This window comes from Carassius auratus, chromosome 26, assembly GCF_003368295.1.
Source record: "Carassius auratus strain Wakin chromosome 26, ASM336829v1, whole genome shotgun sequence".
In the NCBI taxonomy this organism is placed as follows: Eukaryota; Metazoa; Chordata; class Actinopteri; order Cypriniformes; family Cyprinidae; genus Carassius; species Carassius auratus.
The window spans coordinates 17,472,979-17,497,884 of record NC_039268.1 but is presented as its reverse complement, the minus strand read 5'-3'; the positions used below and the strand labels follow the sequence as shown (position 1 = coordinate 17,497,884).

Below are 24,906 nucleotides of genomic sequence, written 5' to 3'. Positions count from 1 at the left end.
GTAAAATGAGTGTTACCCTGGCTTTATTTGAAAAATATGATTCCCAATGCACACAGACTTCCCAGAATATTGAGTACCCTGTTGGTTACAGTGTTTACTTTTTTTTTTTTTATTATATTTGTATTCAATATTTATCTATAGAAAATACTTTGTCATCTAAAGTAGAAGTTTGTTTATTTACACAATTATTTTTAATTCATTGTCAAATTATTTCAAATTTGTTAAATTGATATCTCTATATATGGCTTTATATGGGCTATATTGTTTTTCTCCATGCATGACTAGGGGTAAACCACATTTTCTACTGATTGAGAGAGGAAATAAGCTACTGCAGTAGACTGACTTAGTATTTTACTGTCATGATGAGTGTATACTGTAGAAGAATTCCACTCTAAATAGTGACAAAACACGACTCCTTAATACATGTTAACCAGGATTCACTCTCGTTTATAATCATGACATCATCTGATAAAATCTACATGCATGTTGAGCGGGCTATGTAGTGGTTTTGGCTATATTACTTTCTTGTGTCATGCAGCACACTGTCTGCTTCTGAGTAGCATAAATAAATAAATAATAATAAAGTGCATAATATTATCAGACAAACTATGCTCATGTTTATAACTCCAAACAGTCAGTAAGCAACAGATGCTTGGAAACGATGTTTTGTACTCATTTATTGACCAGTCGGCTGTGGTCCGGCAAGCTGAAAGAGATGCTTCTCTGCCACTCACTGCACAGAACAGACACCGAGAGAGACGACACTGTGCCAGAAAAGACTGAACTCACACTCATGGGGCAGCACTGGGAACATCTTCCAACTGAATCAAAGCTAAAAAAAAAAGTCGCTAGGTTTGTCAGTATATATATATATATTCTATGGAAAAAAGCCACTAAAAGCACCTGAAAGTTGCTAAATCTAGCGCTGAAGTTGTGCCCGTGTGTACTGACATGTGGAGGTCAGTGGATATTGTAGATTAATTCTGTGTCATCACGTTCTACTAGTTCAAAATTTTCCATTTCGGAACTTTCACACTTAATAACACATACAGTTGCGTTCTCGCCACATTGCAGCAGTGAAGACAGACACCTCTCAAATGCGTTCTGAACATTTTTTAAACAACACCGGTATTGCAGCATTATATGCAAAATACAATACCATAATATCAGATTTCATACCTAATATGAAAAAACTTGTAGTGCTGTCAAATGTTTAATTGTGATTAAATTACATACTAAATGTTTTTGTTTACACGTGTGTGTACTGTGTACATTTATTATGTATAAATACATACATGCATGTATAAATTTAAGAAAAATTTTGTTTTTGTATGTATGTGTGTGTGTATATATATATATATACACACACACACACACACACACACACACATACATATACACAAATATACAAAGTACACAAATATTTTATGTAAACAAAAACTTAATAAATAAGCTATTTAATTTGTCACAATTTCACATATCTCAAATTTTGACAGTTACTCGTCTTCTGTTAGTGTTATGGCATATTAATAAAGTTAACTACAAATTCACATCATCTGCTACATGCTTTTTCAAATGCATCAGCAAAAAAAAAAAAAAAAAAGTGTGATATATTGACACTTAGGGTGTTTTCAAACTTGCTCCTTTTCAGGTGTCTGAGTGCAGTTCACGTGATTTTTGGCCCATATGTGAACACTCCAAATGATCTCAGACCCCACAGAAGCGAACTGAGCCGAGACCATCTCGGGAGGTGGTCTGAGTAAGGTTCGCTTTTGGCTAGAGGTACGGTTTGCTAAAAACATGCACTGTGAACAATCCACCCCAGGCTCACTTGATTTTTCCATTTGCTAATTCCAATGTAGTTTGGTCTTCAGATGTCTCCGTACAGATCAGCTGCACATAATGGCTGCGTCTTCTGGCAGATCTCCACAAATTTTGCTCACAACATCTTGTTTATTTAAATTTCAACTGCTTCCAAACTGTGTAAGAGATGTAGCAATTCACCTGCCCACTTTAAACTTCTTGATATGACAGGCGTGCACATCTAAAAGGGGGTTAAACTATACTCGCTTTAAAGTCTATTATGTTTACTGTCATTTTTTACATTTGATTATTCCATTTCTTACTTGAATGCTGCTTTTAAGGATACCTACTGTACATGAAAAGTTCAATGCTGTTCATATGTTCTTGTATTTGTCCTATCTTGATGTCATCAGTGCTATACAATAACCATGATCACATAAAGAAAACAATTCAAAATAAATATTACAAAGGTGTACAAAACATCTATTCTTGTACAAAATAAATCTTAGTGAAGGTTAGTGAGGCACATTGTAAGTAAAATAAAAACAAATTTTGGAGGCCATAGGGTCAGCCATCAAACACTAAACTTGACTAGATCCAAAAAGCAACAGTCTGAACACAAAGAGGTCTGAGACAACATTACTGCTTTAGTGGACCTTTAGTGTCCTAAACCTAGAAACATTTTTTTTTTTTTTTCGTGCAAATCATTTGTGATCCAGCCTCACCTACAGAAGAAGCGAGTATAATTGCATAAATCAATAAAAAGGAGTGTTTTTTAAATTTTTTTTAAAGAACCAGACAGCCCCAACTCCTTCCATAAAGAACTTGAAGAAATGACAGCAGACTCATTACTTTGCAAAGCTGTTTTAGATGACATCATAGTTCATAATTAGCCCAATCTCAACACTCAGCTCATTAGTGAGATCTGATATTGTCAGAGTTTCGTTTGACTTGACTGCTCAAGTGAAGAGCCGTGCAGCGCCGACACGCACCAACTACCATCGACCAATTACCATCTGACAATTAGAGAGAGGGAGAGACCAGAGATAGACTGAAAGAGCATCAAAGAGAACGGCTAATGCTGGCCGGCGAAACTCAAGAAAAGACCCCATTACTGCCTTCGAAAGAACTGCACAGGATGAAGACACCCACATTAGAGGCCTTGTCAAATAATGACATTTTTAAGCACAAAAACAGACATGAACCCACATAGGGAAAGAGAGACTGTCCCAATCGATCACTTGAGGGACAGATCACACGCTCTGGAGTAGAGCTTTCACTCAAGAGTGAAGGTTCAATAGAGACTGTCAATCTAACAAATCATGCAGTGACAGCGGGGCACGACTAAATCAAATATTTAATCTGAAACTGCTTTAGTTTTTACCAACAATCAGCTCTGTGACATTAAAGAAATAACTTTGGAACAATAGTGTAAAATTCTCAAATTTGGTTACAGTTTATTTTGATAATCCAATTTAGACATTCTACTAACTATAAGCAACTTTACATATAATCTAATTCTAATTTATTTGCAACTACATGACTAACTCTCAGAGTAGACTGTTGTTTTAAGTTTGGGGTTAGTAGAATAAGTTGACATATACTTGCAAAGTATCTTATAGTCAGTATGTTGTAGACCCATCAAAATAAGTGTTTGAAGATATTAAGCCGACAGTCTATTAATAATCTAATAACTACTAGTTGACATGTAGTTGCAAAGTTACTTACTGTCAGAAGAATGTCTAAAGTGGACTATTATAATAAAATGTTACCTCAAATTTACCTCCACACAACTTTGTTAAATCAGTGAGTGATGAGTCAAAATGAATGACCCAATGTCAGTGATCTAGATCTTAATGCATGTGAATTTGTGTATTTACCTGCTATTGAGTGTGTAGTTCTGCTGTTTCAGGTTCAGTTCTCGCTGCTGAATCTGTATGACCTCCCTGGACAAATCCTCAGGTTTCCTACAACAAATCAATTTGAAAGTAAGAAGAGACAGACAGGTATTACACACACACATACATATATATATATATATATGTGTGTGTGTGTGTGTGTGTGTATATATATATATATATATCTCAGATGTAAGACAAGTTAAAATGAACGAGGGTTTTAAAGTTGAGGGAGATGAAACTGAAGTAGCGACATACTTTCCCTTGTGTATTGTGATGTACTGTCAAGTATAACAAATTATCGCGCTAAAAAATTAGGGCAGGGGCTCGGTTCTATCCATCGTTTAATGTTTCAATTTTATGTTACAAGTTATGCTTTCAAAAACAGAGGCAGATCTGAATGTGAGCTTGTGGAAGCAGAGTTTAAGTGGACTGCATAATAAATGTTTCATTTAAGTAAATAAAAAATAAATAAATAAAAAAAAGTATGGATGAATCATTCACATTGATTTACAAAGAAGATAGCAACTTTAAAACGGTCTACTTTCCATGCAATGCTTATTATGATCCACAATAGTTTACCTAAAGCATCTTATAGATCTGAGAAAGAAAAAAAATATTTTTCTTGTCGTAATTGTACACTAGTGTACCTTATTCATGAAAAGCATTCTATAAGCCCACAAACTCTGAATACTTAAAACTTCCCAAACTCATTCTATAAAATACTCATTAGCGCCTGCTAATGAAACACAAATTCATTTGTAAACTCATGATAGAATCTGTTTCCTAACAGAGATGAAGACAATTTCTCCAAAGTCCAAAGCTATAACATTTACTTTTTCTAATTAAAAGTACAACTGTTTCCTGACGTTTTGCCCCTGACTAGGTTTTCAAAATGTGTTTCTCTTTTAAAACAGCTCTTTGCGAAAACACATTGCCTTTTTTCTAATTCGTCAAACCCACACAGATTTCAAAAGGATCCATTGTTCAGCGGTTTTTAAAACTTGATGCCATAACAGAAGTTATGTAATTTAAATGAAAAAAAAAAATGCAATCTTCATTTACAATATTTGATATAAATTCTTCAAAATGTGATACAGTTACACAGGACTCTACTGTTTTGATGTTATTTTCTCAAGCATTCTTCTCATAAAAGCAGGTTTTGTCATAATTCTGCAATCTCATTTTATAAATTCTATGTTTTGCTTCTTGGAAGCACACAGCACAAGAAATAAGTAGCAATATATATTTAAACTGCTTAAGATATTCACATTTACACTTAAAAATAAAGGTGCTTCAAGATGTCATAGAAGAACCTTTTTGTCCAAATGGTTCCATAAAGAACCTTTAACATCTGAAGAACCTTTCTGTTTCACTAAAGGTTCTTTGGGGTGAAAGACGGTTCTTCAGCTTTTTCAAAGGGTAAGAAAGAGATGGTTCTTTGTGGAACCAAAAATGGTTCTTCTATGGCATCGCTTGCAGAACATTTTGAAGCGTGTTTATTTTGTGTATTTGTATATCATACATAGCTAAACACTGGATCATGTTTCAAATGATCATAGGGCATGTTAAATTACATCTGCCATCTTTGATTTGCATAATTAACAGAGCTGTCAACATCAAACAAAAGGCACAGGAACTTAATCACACCCACAGACCGAAAGGCTTTGCTCAATTTTGACAAATTTTCTTAATTTCTGTGATGAAAGTGCCATCTTACAGCTGACACCTTTGTTCTATATTTGAGATGAAAGCGAATTCTAAAAGACAATGGATTCAACATTCAAACAGTAGGAATATCGCCGCAGAGGGAACATAAAGGAAAGACAGAGTACAATACATTTTTTGAGTATGTATTTCTCTTTCCCTCTTCATTTTTCAGAAAGTTATCTTTCTTTTCCTTCACGCCGAGATGAAATGAGTCCACAGTACAAAAAAGGAAAGTCCCGACCGCTGCACTTTTCTTTGCTGAGACAAAACATTGAGAAGATATGACACCAGTTTCTTTTATTTGGAGAATCCCCACGAGAGTTACATTGCTCGCCCAGGTAAAACATGAGAGAGCAGAATGAAACTACCGCCTGACATATTTATACTGCCGGTGAATGTGGTGGTTCATAGGCCTGGAGAGCAGAGAGAGCAGAATGAGTCATGTTCAATGATCAATCAGAATCCAAAATCTGATTTCTGCTCCACCAAAGCGAGAGGGGCACTTTGGCTCATTTGCCATGCCATTATCCCTTCAGAGCAACTGAAATACGTTGGGAAGAGTTTGATTACATAAAGTGTTTTACCTATGCGAATGTAAGCATAACCAGTTGAATCCTGCATTCAAACGCATCACCCAAGGCCATATCATACTTCAAAGACAGGAAATGCATACAAACAGGAACAAAGACCTTCGCTGAGAAAAACGGACGTCACAGAGAACAGGGAGGAGAGAACTGATCTGAGGAGGAAGAACCTATATGGGAATTAAGATTCTGCCCAGATACATGAAGGATATTGACTCTGTGAGCAATTGCGTGCCGTTTGAAGTTAATAATCATTATTGGGCAATTACAGAATAGTCAAAGAGGGAGGTTTATGCTCTACTACATTCAAAAACACACATACATCTAAAATAATCGTTACAAGATAATTCACAACAAATTTGCAATGATTTTGTTGGAAATAATGCACCGTCCTGGATATCGTAATGGTTTTTATATGCCTATAAGTGCCCTAAAGACTGAGGGTGAGTTTTTCTATTTTCTGGTGAAACATCCCTTTGAAAGGTTTCAGCAAAACTATATGTAGGTAAATATTATGGTTTATAATGATAGGAGTGAATATAAATGAAAGCAATTAAGTCAAGTCCCATTTGTTAATTTGAAAGAAAAACATTTCAGGCATATTTTATTTTTTTCTTGTATTAAACCGTCTAATCTAATTGGATTCAATTTCTGTTTGGAATAATACTTCCTCTGATATCCATAGTTAGAAAGAACGAAGAAGTTTTGCTTAAAGTTTTTCCACTACAAATAATATGACGCAAACTTAAACACATTCCTGCTGTTGAAAAGTACAGCACTTACATGAAACTACAGGAGTCTGTTTTTCCGAGTTTACATGTGACAAACGAGAAACAGAGCCATCACCTCACCAGTATATTTAAAAGAACAGCTCACCCAAATGAAAAATTCCTTTTAGGACACTAAGACAAATCAATGTATGATGAACTTATAGTTGTCCTTGCATATCAAAGGGTTAGCACACCCAAAATTTTATTCTGTCATTAATTACTAACCCTCATGTCGTTTCAAACCAGTAAGACCTTTGTTCATCTTCAGAACACAAATTAAGATATTTTTGATGGAATCTGAGAACAGTATGATGTCCTTGCTATGTTTCTCTGTTTATCATGGTAATATCATTATTGTTTGTAAAAATGAGAATTTATTAAAATAGAGATAGATATTTTTTACCCAGCCCTAGTAATTAACGTATTGAGCGTTGTTTACGTTCAGCATGCTTTCGCTAAATGTAAGCAGGTTTGTTTATGTTCAGTAGACAGTGCGCGCAAACTGAACGTAAACAACACTTACGTTGACTGAATTCTGGGGTACTCTCCAAAATGGGAAAAGACTGTTATTCGGGAACAAGAACCACTGAATAAATTGTTATTATTGTTTTCTTTGTGCACAAAAAGTAATCTCATAGCTTCATAAAATTATGGTATTACCCCTGATGTCACATGGACCAATTTCCTGATGTTCTTGCTACATTTCTGTGCGTTGATCGTGGTAATATTGCTGTCTATGGAGGGTCAGAGTGCCCTCAGATTCCATCAAAAATATCTTAATTTGTGTTCTGAAGATGAACGAAAGTCTTTGCAGTATGGGTTTGTAATGAAGGGTTTGGAACGACATGAGGGTAAGTAAATAATGACAGAATTTGCATTTTTGTTAGAACTAGAGTGAAGTGAAAGTGAAGTGAAGTGACATTCAGCCAAGTATGGTGACCCATACTCAGAATTTGTGCTCTGCATTTAACCCATCCGAAATGCACACACACAGAGCAGTGAACACACACACACACACTGTGAGCACACACCCGGAGCAGTGGAGATAGAAAGAAGGGTTTAAAACAGGGATGCACCGATACTGGTATCGGCCAGATACTGAGCTCCTGTACTCTTACTCATTAAAATGCCCCAATACCAAGCCCCGATGCCAAAAACACAGCATGTGATAAGTTCCATTCTCAGACGAAGAAACAACGACAACAGAACAACAGACAGCAGAATGGAGTTATTAGATATAAGGATGTCTACGAAGTACATGTAAGCAATGAATATGTTAAACATTCAGTATTAACACCTGTATAGCTGACAAAGCACGAAGAGTGAACTGAGCACACGCTGGAGGAGTGAATATACCTTTCATCACTGGAAAGTATGTAGTTCGGTCAGATATGTCAAAAACAAGTAAAACAATGCACAAAAGAGCGAGCGAGAGAGAGAGCACACTTCTGTTGTATGATCTTGACTTATTTAGCACACGCATCAATTGGATTAAAACTAAATCGTAAAAATACGACCATTTATAGAGGCATTCACTATAAACAGTTTATTTTCAACCTTAGGCTTACACGACTTTCTGGCGAAAGTGAATCTAGCAGCCTGTGTGAAAAGCGCTAGGCTGTAACTACTTGTCCTTCTCATTCTGCACCAGTACAAATACATGCACCCATTGCACATGTTTTGCTTGCATAAGTATTTCTGTATTATATGAGTGGCTTTGGAATATAAATCGAAGCACAATTAAAAAAAAAAAAAAAAAAAAAATATGTATATGTATATGTATATATATATATATATATATATATATATATATATATATATATATATATATATATATATATATATATCACAGAAGATTTATAATGAGTGGTTCTGTGCATTATTACAGCAAAGTGTGTGATTACAGCACTAAGTCGCTGCAATGGAGTGATTCTAATGCTATTAAATTAATGATGACCATAGAGCAAAAAAAAATGAACAAAGAAAGTAACAAAAACTTGTAAAATACATTTTAATGGGCATAATTAAGTGTGAAAATAACCGAAGGATATAAAGTCAAACCAAAAATTATTCAGAGACCAGATATAATTTGAGATATATATTTTTTTTACTAGTGAGTGCAGAACACTATAGTTCATTTATGTAAATAAGGATAGTTAAACTGTGACAAATTATACCCAAAAATTATTCATACAGTAGACTACCAGTAAAAGTCATACAAATTTGGGACCAAAAATTATTCAGTCCGAGTCCAAGCTCAGGTTTGAACCTGGATGACAGCATGCTCCGGAGACTACAGGCTGTCATTACAGCTAAGGGTTGCCTGACTAAGTATTGGTAGTTATGTAAATACTGTCATTCAGCTGTCTGAATAATTTTTGGTTGATTGTAATCCATTACATACCATTCTATCAAAGTTATCTAACATTAAAAGTGGTATCGGTGCATCCCTAGTTTGAAATAAATAAATAAGTCACCTTAACACAACGCTTTAAATATATTACATTTACACTATATATTATATATATCTATAACCATATTTACATTACAGTTCAAAAGTCTGTATTAAAAATACAGTAAAAGAAAACCGTAATTGTGAAATATTACTACCAATTAAAATAAAATAAAAATATTTTAACATCTTAATTATTGTCAGTTTTCTATCAGCAGATGTTTAGATACTCATAATATCATTAAATATCTGTAAGAGATAAGATCCGTCGCTCGCTCTGGTGTCTGACGTTTAGGACAGTGATTGACTAATAAGAGACTCCGTGTTTGTCATTTTGAGGGGTACTTCAAGAGCACTGTGTGTGTTCCACCAAATCCACATAAGCCATTAAACAGACACTGTTTATATGTTTCCACATGAGTGACAAAGCACATTTACATCTCACATGATCAATAGAACGCATGCATATGCAAACAGCAAGCGCTTCACCATCTATAACAAGCTGACCTTGAAATCACTGCAGAACCAGAGACCATGTAGAATTTACAAGCAATAACACTGACTGACCTAACACAAGTTAATAGACCTACACAGGGGCAGATGCAGAGGAGAGAAACAACATGTTTCTTGAGATCAGAGCGCCCTCTAGTGGCATTTTTATTCACCATATGAACCAAAACTATAGAGTTTCTTGGAATATATATTAACAATTCCCTCAAAATTCATACATCGATTGTCAGTTATCAGTCAGGCTTTTAAGACAATATTTCCAGCCAAACAATTACTTTAGCTATGCGTTTATTAAATAATAATTATACATAAGAAAATACCCACCTAATATTAAGTCCTGTAGACTGGCCAATGTTTTCCCAAGCCTGCAGCTCATGCTCCAGTTTCTAGAAGATACACAATTTTGATTTAAACCATACCATAAAATGCAAGTTACAAAACACTACCATTACACCCGTTTTTGGGGGTAAAATATCAAGCATAATATTATTTATAATCAGAGCGTTAATTTTGCATAACAAGACCAGACATATTTTGCAAATATTGCACATTAAAAACGCACCATATAAAAACCACAAATTATTGTTAATTCAAGGATTCACACAATATTTTCAGAGAATAATTATACTAAATGTTCAATCTCAAATTAGTCTCTGCAAATGTGTAACTGTTTACCTCTTTCTCCAACTCTACTTTCAGTTTCTCCTCCATCACTCTCTCCATTCTCTCTAACTTCCTCCTCAAACCCTCAGTCTCTTCTCTCAGCAGACTGTTGTTCTCTTTTGTCTCTCTGAGAAGGAAATTGAGAGATAATTGACAGTACTAGTTATAATTCTAAATAAAGATTTATGCATGTATCCATCACACAAAAAGTATGCTGATGACAATGTTGAAACCTTAAGAAAGTATTTTCCTCCCGCAGACGTTTAATTTCCCGCTCCAGTTCAGGCAGTCTGGCCACTTCTGATTTCATGTTCTTCACAATCACAGAGTCTTGCTCCTGAAGAGCCAAACGCCTCTCCAACTCCTGCAGACATAAGAGGAAGCAGGGCACAAATAAAATAATTTCTTGATGTAAAATACAAGTTTCACATTCTTTTTTCACAGACCTGGTACTTAATACCACTATTTCTGACATCCCTCAGTGCTCCACAAATCATAGAAATAGATGAATAAGAATTAAACACAAATACCTTCATCTTTCGTTCACTCTCTGTGCTGGTGGAATGAGATGACTGCAGATTTTGGTACCTCTGACTGACATCCTGGAACTTTCTAAAGGCAAACGAAGGAAAAACAACACCATGCATATGTATTTATAGAGGTTATGAGGAAAATAGTGTGCATTTGTGTATGTGGGAATTCATACTTGCGCTGCACGTCCAGTTGTTCCTGCAGGGACTGGATCTCCAGGTTCTGGGTGGAGAATTTGGACTCCTGAATCTGGATCTGTTGATTGAGCCTTCGTGTCTCATCTTTCAACTCACTGATCATCTGCAACATGAAAAGAATTTACTTGAATTAAACGATTGCAATCCTAACTGTATTAACAGAAAAAAAATGTCAAAAAAAGGATTTCAACTAAATCATATTTGTAAACAATGACTGACATACAATTATTTTATTTTTTGTTAATGTACAACACTTTAAAAGTTGTTTTACAAAATCTTACAAAGAAGATGTTTTAAAAAAAATTTAATTCAGCAAAGACGTATTGGTTTAATCATAAGTGGCAGTAAAGACACTTATAACGTTACATAATATTTCTGCTTTTCAAATAAATGCTGTACGTTTTAACTTTTTATTTAAAAAAATCCCAAACAAACCATTTTACGTATTCAAACTATTATCATTTTAATAGTTCATCAAACCGTTTCATGGGAGCATCTTTTCATCTTTCTACAAACACTAATACAAAAGATAAATAAACACACCTGGTCTGCCTCAGCGAGTTTGCAGTCTTTTTCATTGGCTTTCTTGTGGAGTTCCTCAAAGTTACGCTTTAAAGCTTTGTTGTTTTCCATTTGTTCATTAAGATCTTGATTTGCTTTCTCTTCTCTTTCTTCCAGATGCCTGATCTGCAAAAGTAGCTCCCTGTTACGGTCAATTTCCCTCTGCAAATGTAATCAGACACATACACACACAAACACAGGTTAAATGAGGTTTTTCACAGCAAAGACAAAAGCAAAGACTAGACAATCTTGCCTTGAATACACCAAATCACATCCTAATGGATTTTGTCTAAGGTGTTTCTAACACCCTGTTTTAGGTTGCAATTTTTTTAGATATTGCCGAATATGTTTAGAAAATGGGAGTAAGGGGAGAGTAAAAGAAAATCCAACAGAACCCATGTTTTACAGCACTATGCCACCTATCACTCACCTGTAAGTCTCTGGAGCTGCTGTTTGCCTCTTTCTCTAGCTCTATACGGGCCCGTTTGTGACTAAGTTCCATCTGTTGTTTCTCTTGAGTGAGCTGCAGCAGGCTAGTGTGAGAACGGACACGCTCTGCAGCCTCCTCCAACTACCACACAACAACAAAATTCAATCATTTGCTCTACACGTACTATATTAAAGGAATAGTTCACCCCCAAAAAATTATCATCCTCAGGACATTCAAGATGTAAATGAGTTAGTTCTTTTATTAGAACAGATTTGTAGAAATTTAACATTAAAGCATTTGCTCACCAGTGGATGCTCTGCAGTGAATGGGTGCCGTCAGAATTAGAGTCCAAACAGCTGATTAAAAACACCACAATACTCCACAAGTAATCCACAAAACTCCAGTCTACCAATTAATGTCTTGCGAAGCAAAAAAAAAGCATGTTTGTAAGAAACAAATCCATCATTAAAAGTATTTTAACATTAAACCATTGCTTCTGGACAAAATATAACTCTACAATCCATAATAAAGCTTTATCTGATTTAAAAGTTAGAACTGTTTTGGACTGTTTTTTGCTTGCAAAGCATGCTTGCTCTGTGCATATTTCTCTCCAGATTCAGACAAGACGACTTTTGCACTGGAGAAATGCATTATTATAGATAGAACATATATGGATAGAAGACTAGTATTTTAGTAAGAAGCAGTGGTTTACGGTTTCAAAATTTTAATGACTTAATTTTTTAAATCGCGAAATGTTCATTGATGAACTGGAGTTGTGAGGATTACTTGTGGATAACGGTGACATTTTCGGTAGTAGTTGGGATTCTCATTCTGACGGCACCCATTGAATGCTTTGGTGACCAAGTGTGGAAAATGCTCAATTTCTCCAAATCTGAGTGAGTAAATGTTTCACCAGTGAACTTTTCCTTTAAGAGACAAACTGCATATTTATAAGACCATGGAAGTGAAATGTAGAGATACTTCCATAAAAAATAGGCCTAAAATATGAAAAGAGTCTGTGACTTGCCTCCACTCTTTTGGTATAGAGATTTTGAAGGCCACTTCTTCCAAAGGCTGGCTCAGTCTCGAGTAAAGAGCGATCTGGACACGATATGAAACTCTTGAAAGATTTTAGCGTTGAGAAGATTGTGGTGTCATCCTCCATATCATCCATATTGACAATGTCTTGACAACAGTCTCCTCTGCAGAGTTAGGAAAAATGTAAATAAATAAATGTGTAAAAAGCTATTAATAAACCTCCTCAATTTACCTCAAGAAACCTACTGCACAAACCAAATAATTAAACAGTACATGTAAAATATAGTCAATTCAGTTTAAAGTAGTAAGCATGTATCTATACCCCATTTGGATGGTATTAAAATTTTAGCAGTTTATTATAGAAATGTTAAAAAATAAGTACATCTTACATCATATGATGAAGAATAAGATGTGTTTCAATAATTCTCAAAGTCTTACATAATGTCTCCTCATTTTAAAAATACACGAAAATATAGCCTTCTCTAGCATGTTCCCACTGTTGAACAGCACTTTAAAAGTTAAATAAGGGGTCTGATGTAGTAAAAAAAAAATGACACTTCACACACACACACACACACACACACACATACTTACTGAGTGTGGAAATATTTTCCATCATGGTATAAAATGACAATACCAGAGTAACGTAATTTGCTACATACCATGTACTAAAGGTGTGACCTATTTATACATCATGACATTTTAACTGTACACAACACAAAACCTCAAAATATGGTATTGTCATAGTTCATGGTCCAAAACGTAGTATTTAAGTTACTAATACAGACTCGAGATCTCATTAAAGCAGATTAAATGACGAATTAAATGAAATATTTTACAATTCTTGTTTATGAAGGTAAGCATTAATACAGACGGTAACCTCATATGAAGTAAATCCACACACGCTAACAGTTCAGTGTATTTAATTAGCAAGAGTTCAGCTAACTTGACCTTATTAATGCTCGTCAATAAAACGATTGTACAGTCTAAAACGCAGACCAAATTCACTAACATACGTGTATTTATGATAAATCAGTAACTCACGCTTCTCGGGACCCTCTCTCTTGGCGCTCGTGCTTCTAGTTTGAACTTGCGGTAGTTTTGTTGCCGTTGGTTGAGGGGCCGCTACTTCGTATATGTGAGGAAATGAGCGCTGGTTCGCTCAACAACACAACAGCGCCACCTTTGTGGATGGGCGGAATGGATTCACTTTTTCTGCTTTCATCGAAATTTACACTAGCGAAAAATACTATGTACATCTATGCTGGATAATCCAACTCATTCTTGTTGTTTATTGAACTGGTGCGTAAAATTAATAACACACAAGCACTAGTGTTGTTGATGAGCTCGCGGAGGTCGTTTACTCTGACGTGTAACTCACGCGCTCCGACAACACGGAAGATGTGACGTTGCACTGCTGAATGGATGAAACGAAAGTCTTATGCTGGAGGACTGTCACAAACTTCACACGGATCGTACAGTGATTTATTCAGTTTGCTAATTTTACAATGGCCAGTTCTAGCGCGGATCCGACAACACTGTGTTTGTTTGATGTGGACGGGACTTTAACAGCTGCTCGCCAGGTGAGAGAATTTTTAATATACAGTAGTTATGAATGTAGGCGCGAATGACTACTGATGCATAATCATTTGTTGTGAGTTGACAAGTGCTTTTAAAAACAAAACTTAAGTATGGCGTAAATGTATGAAACTGAATGATGATCTGTATAAGCATCTTGTGATCTGATTGCAGTAATCTGACTGTGTTTTTAGGAAGTCAAATATGTATTGTAAATACAGTTTTGGGGTGATAATATAAAGTAATCTAATCTTCTTTCTTATCACATCCTAAATGACAGTCGTGGTTGTTTATTAAAGATAACTTTCATTCTCCATACTATTTTAGACTGCTTGTGAGGTGAAGATTGATTTTATGTGTAAAATTAAACACATCCTGGTGAATAACATTTTATACAGTGCAAGAAAATTTTAATCAGTAGTTTGCAACCTTTTTGACTCCAGGGCCCCCCTTGTCCACAGCAAAATTCAGAGGCCCAATGACTTTTCTGTTGTTGTTTTCTTCTTGATATCCTGCAATTATATATTTATATTATTTATATATTATATATTTATATATTATTTATATTATATTATTTTATCACATAATTTCTGCCTGACATTGTTGGTATAACTAAAACATGTATATTCATTATAAAATGAATAAGATTTATGACATTTTTAGAAAGTAAAACAAAAACAAAAAAACACTTTAAAAAGTAGAATACCTCTTATATGCAGTTTTTTCCAAGATGGTGAAAATATGAATAATTTTAATAAGTCAATTAAAATCAGAAAATAATGGCTTATATTAATGCTTGTTAAAGTAATTTTGAGGCAGAAGAATTAGTATTTCTGTTTCAGAAGTTGATGTATGGAAGATTGTGATTAGTAACTTGTGACACTTTTCACTTCCAGTGAATATGTTCTCAGTGGTACATTAACTTTTTGAAAGTCAATTTCTCTACAGACAAACTTGCTACAGAACAGCTATTTCATGTTTCAATACATAAGGGTGAAAAACTGTAACACACACACTTTAGCTACAAAACACACTACAGCAGGGGATGTAGTTACCTGAAATTTAAGCTTTAAAATAATTACGAAGAACAAAGCAATTCATTAAACTTCACATAACGGAAAAGATAAAAAAAAAAACAAATCTATATATAAAGAAGGACTGGCATTTTATTATTTTGTGTTTGGAGTAAAGTAGTTCCCCTGTGTTTGTATGTTTTTGTCTTTAGAAAGCGACTCCTGACATGCATCAGTTCTTGAATGAACTCAGACAGCGAGTGAGAGTCGGGGTGGTCGGAGGATCAGACCTGGACAAAATTAAAGAACAGTTGGGTGATGATGGTGTGTGTATAACAATAAATAATATTATGCACAAAACATTCAGTGTATTTATAGTGGTCAGGAGTACGTAAAATCTTTCATATCCTTTACAGTTATTAATAGAGTGGATTACGTGTTTGCTGAGAACGGTTTGGTAGCATACAGGTTTGGGCAGCTGCATTCTGTGCAGGTAATTTGAATTCTCAGTTTACTTTTAAATGAGATCACAAACTTGTCTAGCAAATTATATTTGTTGCTTTTCTATTTAAATTTTTTTTTCATCAGAATATTCAGGCACACTTGGGAGAGGAGGTTTTACAGGATTTTATCAATTTCTGCCTCAATTACCTTTCAAAGATAAAACTGCCCAAGAAAAGGTGAGTATATATGTGACGTTGCTTGCGGAAAACATATTTTTATTGCTTTACTTTAAAGTTGGTAAATATTGATTGTGAATATTAGAGATTATTTAACATTTCTTTTAGAAAATATTTTTATTGATAATAAAAAGAAATGTTTCTTGAGCAGCAAATCAACATATTAGAATGATTTCTGAAGATCATGTGACACTGAAGACTGGAGTATTGATGCTGAAAACTCAGCTTTGACATCACAAGAATAAATTACATTTTAATATATATTTAAATAGAATAATACTTTTTTAATTGTAATAACATTTTACAGCATTTCAGTTTTTGCTATATTTTTGATCAAATAAAATCTTACTGACCCCAAACTTTATGTATATATAAACACCATCTTTTTTCTTGCAACCATAATACTTACATCTTCACTCTTTACATCTCAGAGGAACATTTATTGAATTCCGTAACGGAATGCTGAATGTCTCTCCAATTGGTCGAAGCTGCAGCCAAGAAGAGAGAATTGAATTCTTTGAACTTGATAAGGTAATTTTATTACTAACACAAACTAAAAATAATGTACATCTATGCTTGAAAATCCATGCAATTATTTATATATTATATAATATTTTTATAATAAACTTTTTAACAAAAAAATCACTCATTGTCTTTTGAAAGAATGTCATTAAAAGGTTGCGTGACTTTTAAATGTTCTTATGCAGAAGGAGAAAATCAGAGAAAAGTTTGTCTCCATTTTAAAGGAAGAGTTTGCTGGGAAAGGACTAGCTTTCTCCATTGGTTTGTAACAATTTAAGTACTGTAGATATAGTTGTATAGCCAATAATATGTCTGTGTAGTGTATATATAAATTCTATACATCATAATATGTATATTTCTGCAGGTGGGCAGATCAGCTTTGATGTGTTTCCAGAGGGTTGGGATAAGCGATACTGTCTGGGAATTGTAGAGAAAGACTCATATCAGCGCATCCATTTCTTTGGAGACAAGACTATGCCTGTGAGCCCAAATTTTTACTACTACAATCGTGACTAGTAGTAGCATTTGTGTAATCGTGCGTATGCAACTGTATAAATGTCTCAGACATGCTTGAATTAAACAGTTTTGTCATATTTCTTTTCTTTTTTTTTTTTTACAAACAGGGCGGAAACGATTATGAAATCTTTGCTGACCCCAGAACAATTGGTCATGAGGTCAAGTCTCCTGAGGACACACAGAGGATCTGCAAGGAGCTCTTCTTGAGCTCTGCCATCCAGAATGAAGTACAGTAGAAAGATACAATGTCCATGAACTGTGAAATTATGCATAGAAATCTCACTTGACATATCCAAGCCATTATTGTCTTTGTGTACTTCAGTGATTGTAGGTCATGACAGTTAATAGATGAACCTGTTCATACAGTGTTCATTTTATATGTAATCTGGTATTATTTACAGGTTTAAGGAACTGACTGGTGCTAGCGTCACTATATCTGAACTTCTGTGCCTTTAATCATGTCAATACTGGAAATATACACTATACATTTTTATTTTGTTATTAAACACTTTGGATTAAATGTAAAGACAGATATCATTCAGTTATAACAGGTTTGGTTTTCATCAAATGTTACTGTACATGTTGTTTTATTATGGGTTGTTGTTGTTTTTAAATCTGGAGCAAACGTGATTAATAAGAACAGGTGTAGGCTGGACTTAATTCAAATTAATGGTGAAGGTACTACAATTTAGGTCTAATTTTCATAAGTAGAATTTAAAAAGACATCAAGACAAAGAGCTTTATTAACTTCAGGTTTAACTAGTTTTGTTCAAATTAAACTAACTGAATATTTCGTTTCCTGACAACAAAACCAATAGTTTTTCCTTGGCAGAGTTAATCTACATGCTGAAGTCAAATAAGTGAATGCAAATGCTGTATAATAAATGGGAAATATATTCTGATTGGATATTGCTGCTCTGTGCCAGTTTATGTATATTAAACAAGTTCAAAACCATAAGAGAGTACTGTAGATATTCTGAGCTAAAAAAAAAAGGGGGGGTTCGTAGTTTTTATTAGGAACACGTTTGAAAAAATAAAATTCTCAGTGTTTGTAATAACCTACTCACATGCACATTTTAGATTGATGAATAAAAATATTTACTGAACTGATATTTTCTCTTTTTTGTTGTTACTAATTGCTTTTTGAAACCAAAAATGAACACTTTCATTTGGAAAATGTTAAATATTTTAAGAATTTTAATTATAAAATGTGCTACTTAAGCAGGCCATTAAATAACCACAAATGTAGATTTTCCAAAAATATATTTCATGGTTTGTACAGTATTGTTGAAAAGGTATGAATGCATTTTTACCTGAAACAACACTTAATCTGTACAAGCGCTTTTTAAAGTCTATATCAAACTTAAAATTATACAATGGATATCCCAGTTTATGATACACAAGACCATATAACCTGACCAAGCCAAACATGACTACAAGTTCAAACCGAAAGTTTTGAAGATCATCTAATATAAAATATAACAAGTTTGTTCTCATCCCAAGAGGAAGCAGAGTAGTCCAAAAGTCCTGCATAGCTGGTTAACGAATGGGCCGGTAAGGAAAGGCCATGGCAGCAGGATGGAAGGCATGTGGAGAGAGAGAAGGGTGTGCGGTGTGGGCCGTTAGCGGGCGATGTGGGGACAGCGCTGGGTGCGGTGACAGTACAGGGTGCGGGCTGTGGGGAGAGAGAGAAGAGGGCCGACCCGGGTGGATGTGTGGATACATGTTGGGCTGGAAGGGTCCACTGTGAGGTGGAGGCTGCACTACTGGACCGGACATCACAAGCTGTAACAGACTGCAACACAAAACAGACTGTTACTACACAAAGCTCACAAATGACCAAAAACAGTAGATAGTGATTGACTAGTCTTGCATAGCCAGACCCTTATATTGAAGGTGTGGGATTCATGGCAGCTTTCACTGGCCAAGGCCCGCCCATAAGTCCATTTGACTGACTTCTCAAACAGTTTCATTCATCATGACGTTTTGAGGTGTGGAAATGTCGCCACAATAACAGACCGGTGCGCAAAACTCTCTTGACATATTTTAAAGTTTCTATGCCTTAAACTTTAAATATTTCATATACTTTTGAAAATCCAGCATTTAGTTGATCTTAAGTGCCTAATAAGGGGGTTTGGTGCCATGGTATCTTTGTTTCCAGAAAGAACGTTAAAGAACGCGACACACGTCTAGCGGTAATCCTGTATAATTCAACCAATCCGATGATGACTTCGACACTCCTGAAGTGTTTCCACTTTTGTGTCCCATATGCATCCGACATTTAGGCAATGGTCTGTGGGCGTGACGTCTGAGGCTGAGACTAGTGATTTACTGATGTGGGTTTCTGAAGGGTTGGTGGGATGTCGATACGTACAGATATATAATCTACAGCATCATACGTCATAAATTATATATATTAAGAATGGTAAGATTCACCATTTCACATTGGTTGTCATAATACAGTATAACAGGTTGAGTAAGTTTTTTTGAGAACGAGTCAATCGTTCGTTCATTATCTGGCTCGGCTCGGTGTTAATTTTCAGTTCTCTCTTCACAGCAGTTCAGTCAGTGTGCTGTTTGAGTAAATTAATTACTCTGGGATATTGGTTTGTTTGAACTCAGAGGGAGTGTCAGCCACATTAAAAAAGTGAACAGCTTAAGTCATTCGTGGATTAATGCGCATTGGAGATGCGAACCGTTTAAAATGATTCAGTTCGATTTGGTGAACTGGTTAAAAGAAAAATCTGGTTACATCGAATGATTCGTTCGCGAACCGGATATCACACACTGCTTTGTTTTGCACTTTCTCACAACAGACACAGAAGAGAAGACAATGCTGAATAAAGTCACAGTTTTTGCTATTTTTTGGACCAAAGTGTATTTTCGATGCTTCAAAAAATTCTAACTGAACCCTCTGATGTCACATGGACTACTTTGATGATGTTTTTCTTACCTTTCTGGACATGGACAGTATATCATACACACAGCTCCAATGGAGGGACTGAGAGCTCTCGGACTAAATCTAAAATATCTTAAACTGTGTTCCGAAGATAAACGGAGGTCTCACGGGTTTGGAACAACATCAGGGTGAGTTATTAATTACATAATTTTGATTATTGGGTGAACTATACCTTTAATGCACTAACAACGTATGCTGTTCTGTGTCAGTGTGCGGATACCATGTTTACGTTCAGATCATAGCGTAAAAAACATAAACTCAGTATCCGCATACGGTGCTGCGGTCACAGAACATCATATGTTATTAGTGCATTAAGGTTAACTAATGAGTTGTTTACTAATACTAATGTGTATCGATACTCTCCAAAATGGCATCATCGGAAGAGACAAACTGTTGAATAAAGTCGTTGTTTTTTTTTTTCTTTGCGCACAATGTATTCTTGTAGCTTTGTAAAATTAAGGTTGAACCACTGATGTTACATTTTAATGATGTCCTTAGTTTCTGTGCTTTGATCGTGTTAGGACCCTTGCGGTCTATGGGAGGGTCATAGAGCTCTTGAGATTCATCAAAAATATCTTAATTTGTGTTCAGAAGACAAACGAAGGTCTTGCGGGTTTGGAACGACATGAGGGTGAGTAATTAGTGACGATTTCATTTTTGGGTGAACTATTCCTTTAAAATGATCACAGATCATTCAATATTATTTTAATATTAAAATCTGCATGATCAGGTTTCATGTGATCATTGACTTACTTGTTGTGGGGAAGTCTGGAGCACAAAGCCCGTAGGTCCTCTGAGAGATAAAAGACATGACAGGAAATGACATCACTGAAATGCTGCACTTTTCAGTTCAAAACCCAAACAGGACTAGGGCTAGAAGGGATACAGCAAAAACTAGTGGACATATGCACATCAATACACTGTACAACAATAATTACTGTGTTTGCATTATTGTAAAGGATAGTTGTAGAAATTAACAAAACACAGTCAAATAGATAGAAAATGTAATTTATTGTTAGCTTCCAGTTTTTGCTGTATCCCTCCTAGCCACAACCCCCAGACAGGACATCATGAAGTAAGCATCACTTACCTCTAGCACACAGAAGAGCTCCTGTTGCCATGGCGACCTGAAGAGCTTGCGCCAGCCTATCCAGTGCCAGCTGGATATGATTGGCAGCAGGGAAGGGCGTGAGCTTCTCGCACAGACGGCTGACTTCCTCTACCAGCGTGGCAACAGACTCCACAGGAAGCACAGCTAGCCGACCTATCAAATTCTGTTCTGTCAGGTGGACCTGCAGGAGTTCAAATAGAAACACATTATAAATTCTAATACTGAATGGAATCCTTAAATCCTCACAAAGTCGGAAGAAACACAACACCTGCAACATGAGAAAGACTTGCAGAACACTCAGGTGCAGTTTAGAGTACAGCTCTTCAGATGCTGTCCCTTTTTCACTTTCCCCATGGCCATTGGTCAAAGCTGGCTTGCGGCATCTCTGATAGGCTAACGGGGCTTTCACACACCACCGGAGCAGACCCAAAAGAGGCGTGATCTCAAGGCAGCCTAATGGCAGGCTGGAATTGAGGGGTGTGTTGATGAAGGTGAGGAGCAGTAGTCTGGGATCTTCTGTGATCCAACCAACCAGCATCTCCAAGAGTGCAGGGGGCGGAGTCAACTCATCTGCAAGCAGCAATACTAATTATTTTTTTTTAATATTAAAATATTTATATAAAAGTGTAAACTTTTATATTAAGAAATTTATATTAAAACATCACACTTTTAATATTATAATAAAAAAAACTGTATGCATTCAATATTTTAGAATATGCACTATATAATAATTAATCAAGTAGACAGATCTAAAAAAAAAAACAAAAAAAAAAAAATGACAAAAAGAAAACTAGTACCTGAGGAGAAGTCATAGAGAGCCGTTACTGCAGTGATGAGCTGACAGCAGAAGCGAGGACTGGCTGAACAGATGTTCTGCAGGGTAGAGATGGCACATGGCACCAGTGTGCAGTAATCATCCATCAGCACCTGAGCCAAACGCACGCACCATGCAGAGTGTGTGCGCTACACACACACACACACACACACACAAAAAAGTTTCAAAAGTGGTCATATTTCAGCCATTTTAGCTTATTAAAGCTAATATAGCATAAAAGGAAAAAAATTAATGAAAGTATAACAAATATTACCATGATTTAAAAATACAATATGCAATTTAAAGTATTGAGAAATGTTTGCATTACTGTAATGAAAGTTTACGGGGTTATTAACATGTTCTTGAACATTGCTGTTATTGTTAATTAAAACTACTGCTATAAAAAACTATTAAGCTGAAAAAGTATTATTTGAAAACTTTCTGAAAAAAGTTTAAATGTTTCCTGTAATTTAAGTACTAAAACCAAAATGATAAAACTAAACTGAAACATTTAAAAAGCACAAAAATACTAAAACTAAACTAAACAGAATACTGAAAATATAAAAACAAGAGCTAATTATTATTAAAATCTAAATTATTAAAATAATACAATTGAAAAAATAAATACTAATAATACTATTAATAGTACTAAACAATACTAACACTGTTCTTGATCGTTTTAGTGAAGCTCACAATAAGAAAATGTTAATTAACAGTCAATTATGACATAAAATGAAAGTAAACGCATTAATATCACACACCTGTAGCCAGACGGCTGCACACTCTAGTATTGGCACCCGACACACAGCTATAGCCATTGAAACTAGCTTCCCAAGCATGGCCATGCGGCTCTCATCAGCCTTGTTGCCTTGAAGACTGAAGAGTGCAGAGAAAATGATCTGTCTGATTGCATCTTTGCTCTGTTCCTGGAAGTAACTGCACATGATCTCCAGCAGTTGCAGTTCCTGAACGCAGCTCATCCTCTAAGACAACACATAGGTCAAATCAGCATATTAGAACGACTTCTGAAGCATCATGTGACACTGAAGACAGCTTCAAACAATGGAATGGCATTCATCACCACACAGATTTTTATTTTAGTCAAACTAGACTTGACACTCCTGTTCCTCACCTTAGGCTGGATGTTCCTGTCTTTCGGGACATGAAAGATGAACTCCTCCACCAGCTCCACCATACTCTTCTCTAGTCCAGGCGTGGGGCCGGTGGAGCTCTGCAGAGCGCTGCCCAGTGAGATGTCCAGATGATACAGAACCTCTTTAGCCGCGCTCAGCGGATCACGCCGCAGCAGTGCATGCCGGATATCACTCATCTCTTCTGTGGAGGGGAAACTACAACATCAAACACAAGCAAATGAGACATATGAAATACATTAATCAGTCATTAACATAATAAGAACCTAATATATCATTATATGTAGTATTTCTGGACATGCATCATTGTAATACCATGTTATTTTGGACATGCATTAGGTTTTTTGAACGTGCATTACTATAATACAATGCTGGACATGTACCATGTTTTTGAGATATTACTACAGTAAAGCAAAGTATATTTGTCTTTCCTAGCGTGTATCCCTTAGTTTCACATTACCATCTTATGGTATCATTATACTGACAACGCAATATTTTTTTGTAATGCGTGTCATATCCAAAATAATGAAAAAGAGAAGCTCTGAATATAATGTATCGGTAGAAAGACTAACTAGTTGGATTACTAGCCACTTAAAGAATTGTGTGGGCTAATCGAACGCTTTCAATTAGTAGCGTTAAACACAAATAAGCATCAGAAAGCGACACAGGACATTGTCTGAAGCGATCCCGTTTACACAGCGCGATTGCTGCATCGCCGATGTCTTTAAATGTTTCCACGGTTCATACAATGTATACACTTTTATACTTACAACACCCTTACCTGAGTTGATAATTAGACTCGTTACATTAGCTTCTATCAATCTGCAAACGTTTATCGCCCATAACTGACAATGTGAACGTTGTTCGTCACAAAAATAACTACGGAATCCCGTAAAGGACATAGTAAACTCGCTTGTGTGAAGAAGAGCGCGGCTGATCAGCGCCTCCTGCGAACTGGAGATTCTGTTGTGTACACTGCATGCAGACTGTATTTGGACTAATAAGCGTTTTCAGGACAATCGATTCTTGCTTTGATTAAAAAAAAATCTAATTCAATAACATTCAAACACTTTAATTGTGATTTTTAAGTCCAAACAACCTCCTTTCTAAAGCCATGATAAATTTGAAAATGAACAAAAAATCGAACAGCTCAAATAATATTGAGTTACCTCATGATACAGTTAATTTAGCATTAAAATTATAGTTTTTACTAATAATTAGAATTTATTTTTATATTTATATTTTCTGTGTTCAGTTTCATGTTAGCTAAACTTTTGTAATTTTGTTGTGTGTGTGTGTGTGTGTTTAACAGCCTCTGTAATATTTATGTAGCCTACTATGTAATATTTTAAGTGGATTTAAATAAATTGTTATAAATATGTTTTAATTAATTATTATTATTATTTTATTATTAT

The 24,906-nt window shown here is 35.3% G+C and overlaps 3 protein-coding genes across 4 annotated transcripts in view; 1 reads left to right on the top strand and 2 right to left on the bottom strand.

Moving 5' to 3' along the window:
- mad1l1 (mitotic arrest deficient 1 like 1) overlaps nt 1-14,282 on the bottom strand; it is a 58,478-nt gene extending 44,196 nt beyond the window's left edge. The window contains exons 1-10 of the mRNA XM_026204569.1: nt 14,192-14,282; nt 13,137-13,311; nt 12,110-12,250; nt 11,662-11,841; nt 11,097-11,221; nt 10,921-11,002; nt 10,624-10,754; nt 10,403-10,517; nt 10,052-10,113; nt 3,684-3,770 (exon numbers count right to left, since the gene is read on the bottom strand). Coding sequence (XP_026060354.1) covers nt 3,684-3,770; nt 10,052-10,113; nt 10,403-10,517; nt 10,624-10,754; nt 10,921-11,002; nt 11,097-11,221; nt 11,662-11,841; nt 12,110-12,250; nt 13,137-13,283 — 1,070 coding nt within the window. The 5' untranslated portion in view covers nt 13,284-13,311; nt 14,192-14,282. The remainder of the gene's footprint in view (nt 1-3,683; nt 3,771-10,051; nt 10,114-10,402; nt 10,518-10,623; nt 10,755-10,920; nt 11,003-11,096; nt 11,222-11,661; nt 11,842-12,109; nt 12,251-13,136; nt 13,312-14,191) is intronic.
- Nucleotides 14,283-14,414: 132 nt separating this feature from the next.
- Nucleotides 14,415-18,562, top strand: pmm2 (phosphomannomutase 2). The gene is made up of 8 exons (XM_026204574.1): nt 14,415-14,730; nt 15,951-16,062; nt 16,155-16,231; nt 16,327-16,418; nt 16,850-16,949; nt 17,126-17,201; nt 17,305-17,420; nt 17,564-18,562. Exons 1-8 carry the CDS (start codon nt 14,656-14,658, stop codon nt 17,690-17,692), a joined length of 777 nt encoding a protein of 258 aa, XP_026060359.1. The 5' UTR covers nt 14,415-14,655; the 3' UTR covers nt 17,693-18,562.
- Nucleotides 18,563-18,702: 140 nt separating this feature from the next.
- Nucleotides 18,703-24,416, bottom strand: ints15 (integrator complex subunit 15). Of its 2 annotated transcripts, none has more exons than XM_026204571.1 (8): nt 24,273-24,416; nt 23,473-23,675; nt 23,102-23,323; nt 22,324-22,489; nt 21,795-22,096; nt 21,506-21,707; nt 21,169-21,208; nt 18,703-19,251 (listed from the first exon to the last, which is right to left on the bottom strand). In XM_026204571.1, exons 1-8 carry the CDS (start codon nt 24,391-24,393, stop codon nt 18,996-18,998), a joined length of 1,512 nt encoding a protein of 503 aa, XP_026060356.1. In that variant the 5' UTR covers nt 24,394-24,416; the 3' UTR covers nt 18,703-18,995. The 2 variants fall into 2 exon arrangements, with proteins under 2 accessions (XP_026060356.1, XP_026060357.1); XM_026204572.1 differs by having other exon boundaries at nt 23,473-23,689; nt 24,273-24,404.
- Nucleotides 24,417-24,906: the final 490 nt, after the last annotated feature.

What these genes read in the sequence shown, in the direction of transcription:
- pmm2 (XM_026204574.1), top strand. Translation starts at nt 14,656, where the DNA reads ATGGCCAGTTCTAGCGCGGATCCGACAACACTGTGTTTGTTTGATGTG. An exon ending in AGAACAGTTGGGTGATGATG is followed by an intron (nt 16,063 to 16,154) that starts GTGTGTGTATAA and finishes TATCCTTTACAG; the next exon opens with TTATTAATAGAGTGGATTAC. An exon ending in AATTCTTTGAACTTGATAAG is followed by an intron (nt 16,950 to 17,125) that starts GTAATTTTATTA and finishes GTTCTTATGCAG; the next exon opens with AAGGAGAAAATCAGAGAAAA.
- ints15 (XM_026204571.1), bottom strand. Translation starts at nt 24,393, where the DNA reads ATGTCCTTTACGGGATTCCGTAGTTATTTTTGTGACGAACAACGTTCA. An exon ending in GAGTCTAATTATCAACTCAG is followed by an intron (nt 23,676 to 24,272) that starts GTAAGGGTGTTG and finishes TCCCCTCCACAG; the next exon opens with AAGAGATGAGTGATATCCGG. An exon ending in ACAGGAACATCCAGCCTAAG is followed by an intron (nt 23,324 to 23,472) that starts GTGAGGAACAGG and finishes GTGTTGTCTTAG; the next exon opens with AGGATGAGCTGCGTTCAGGA.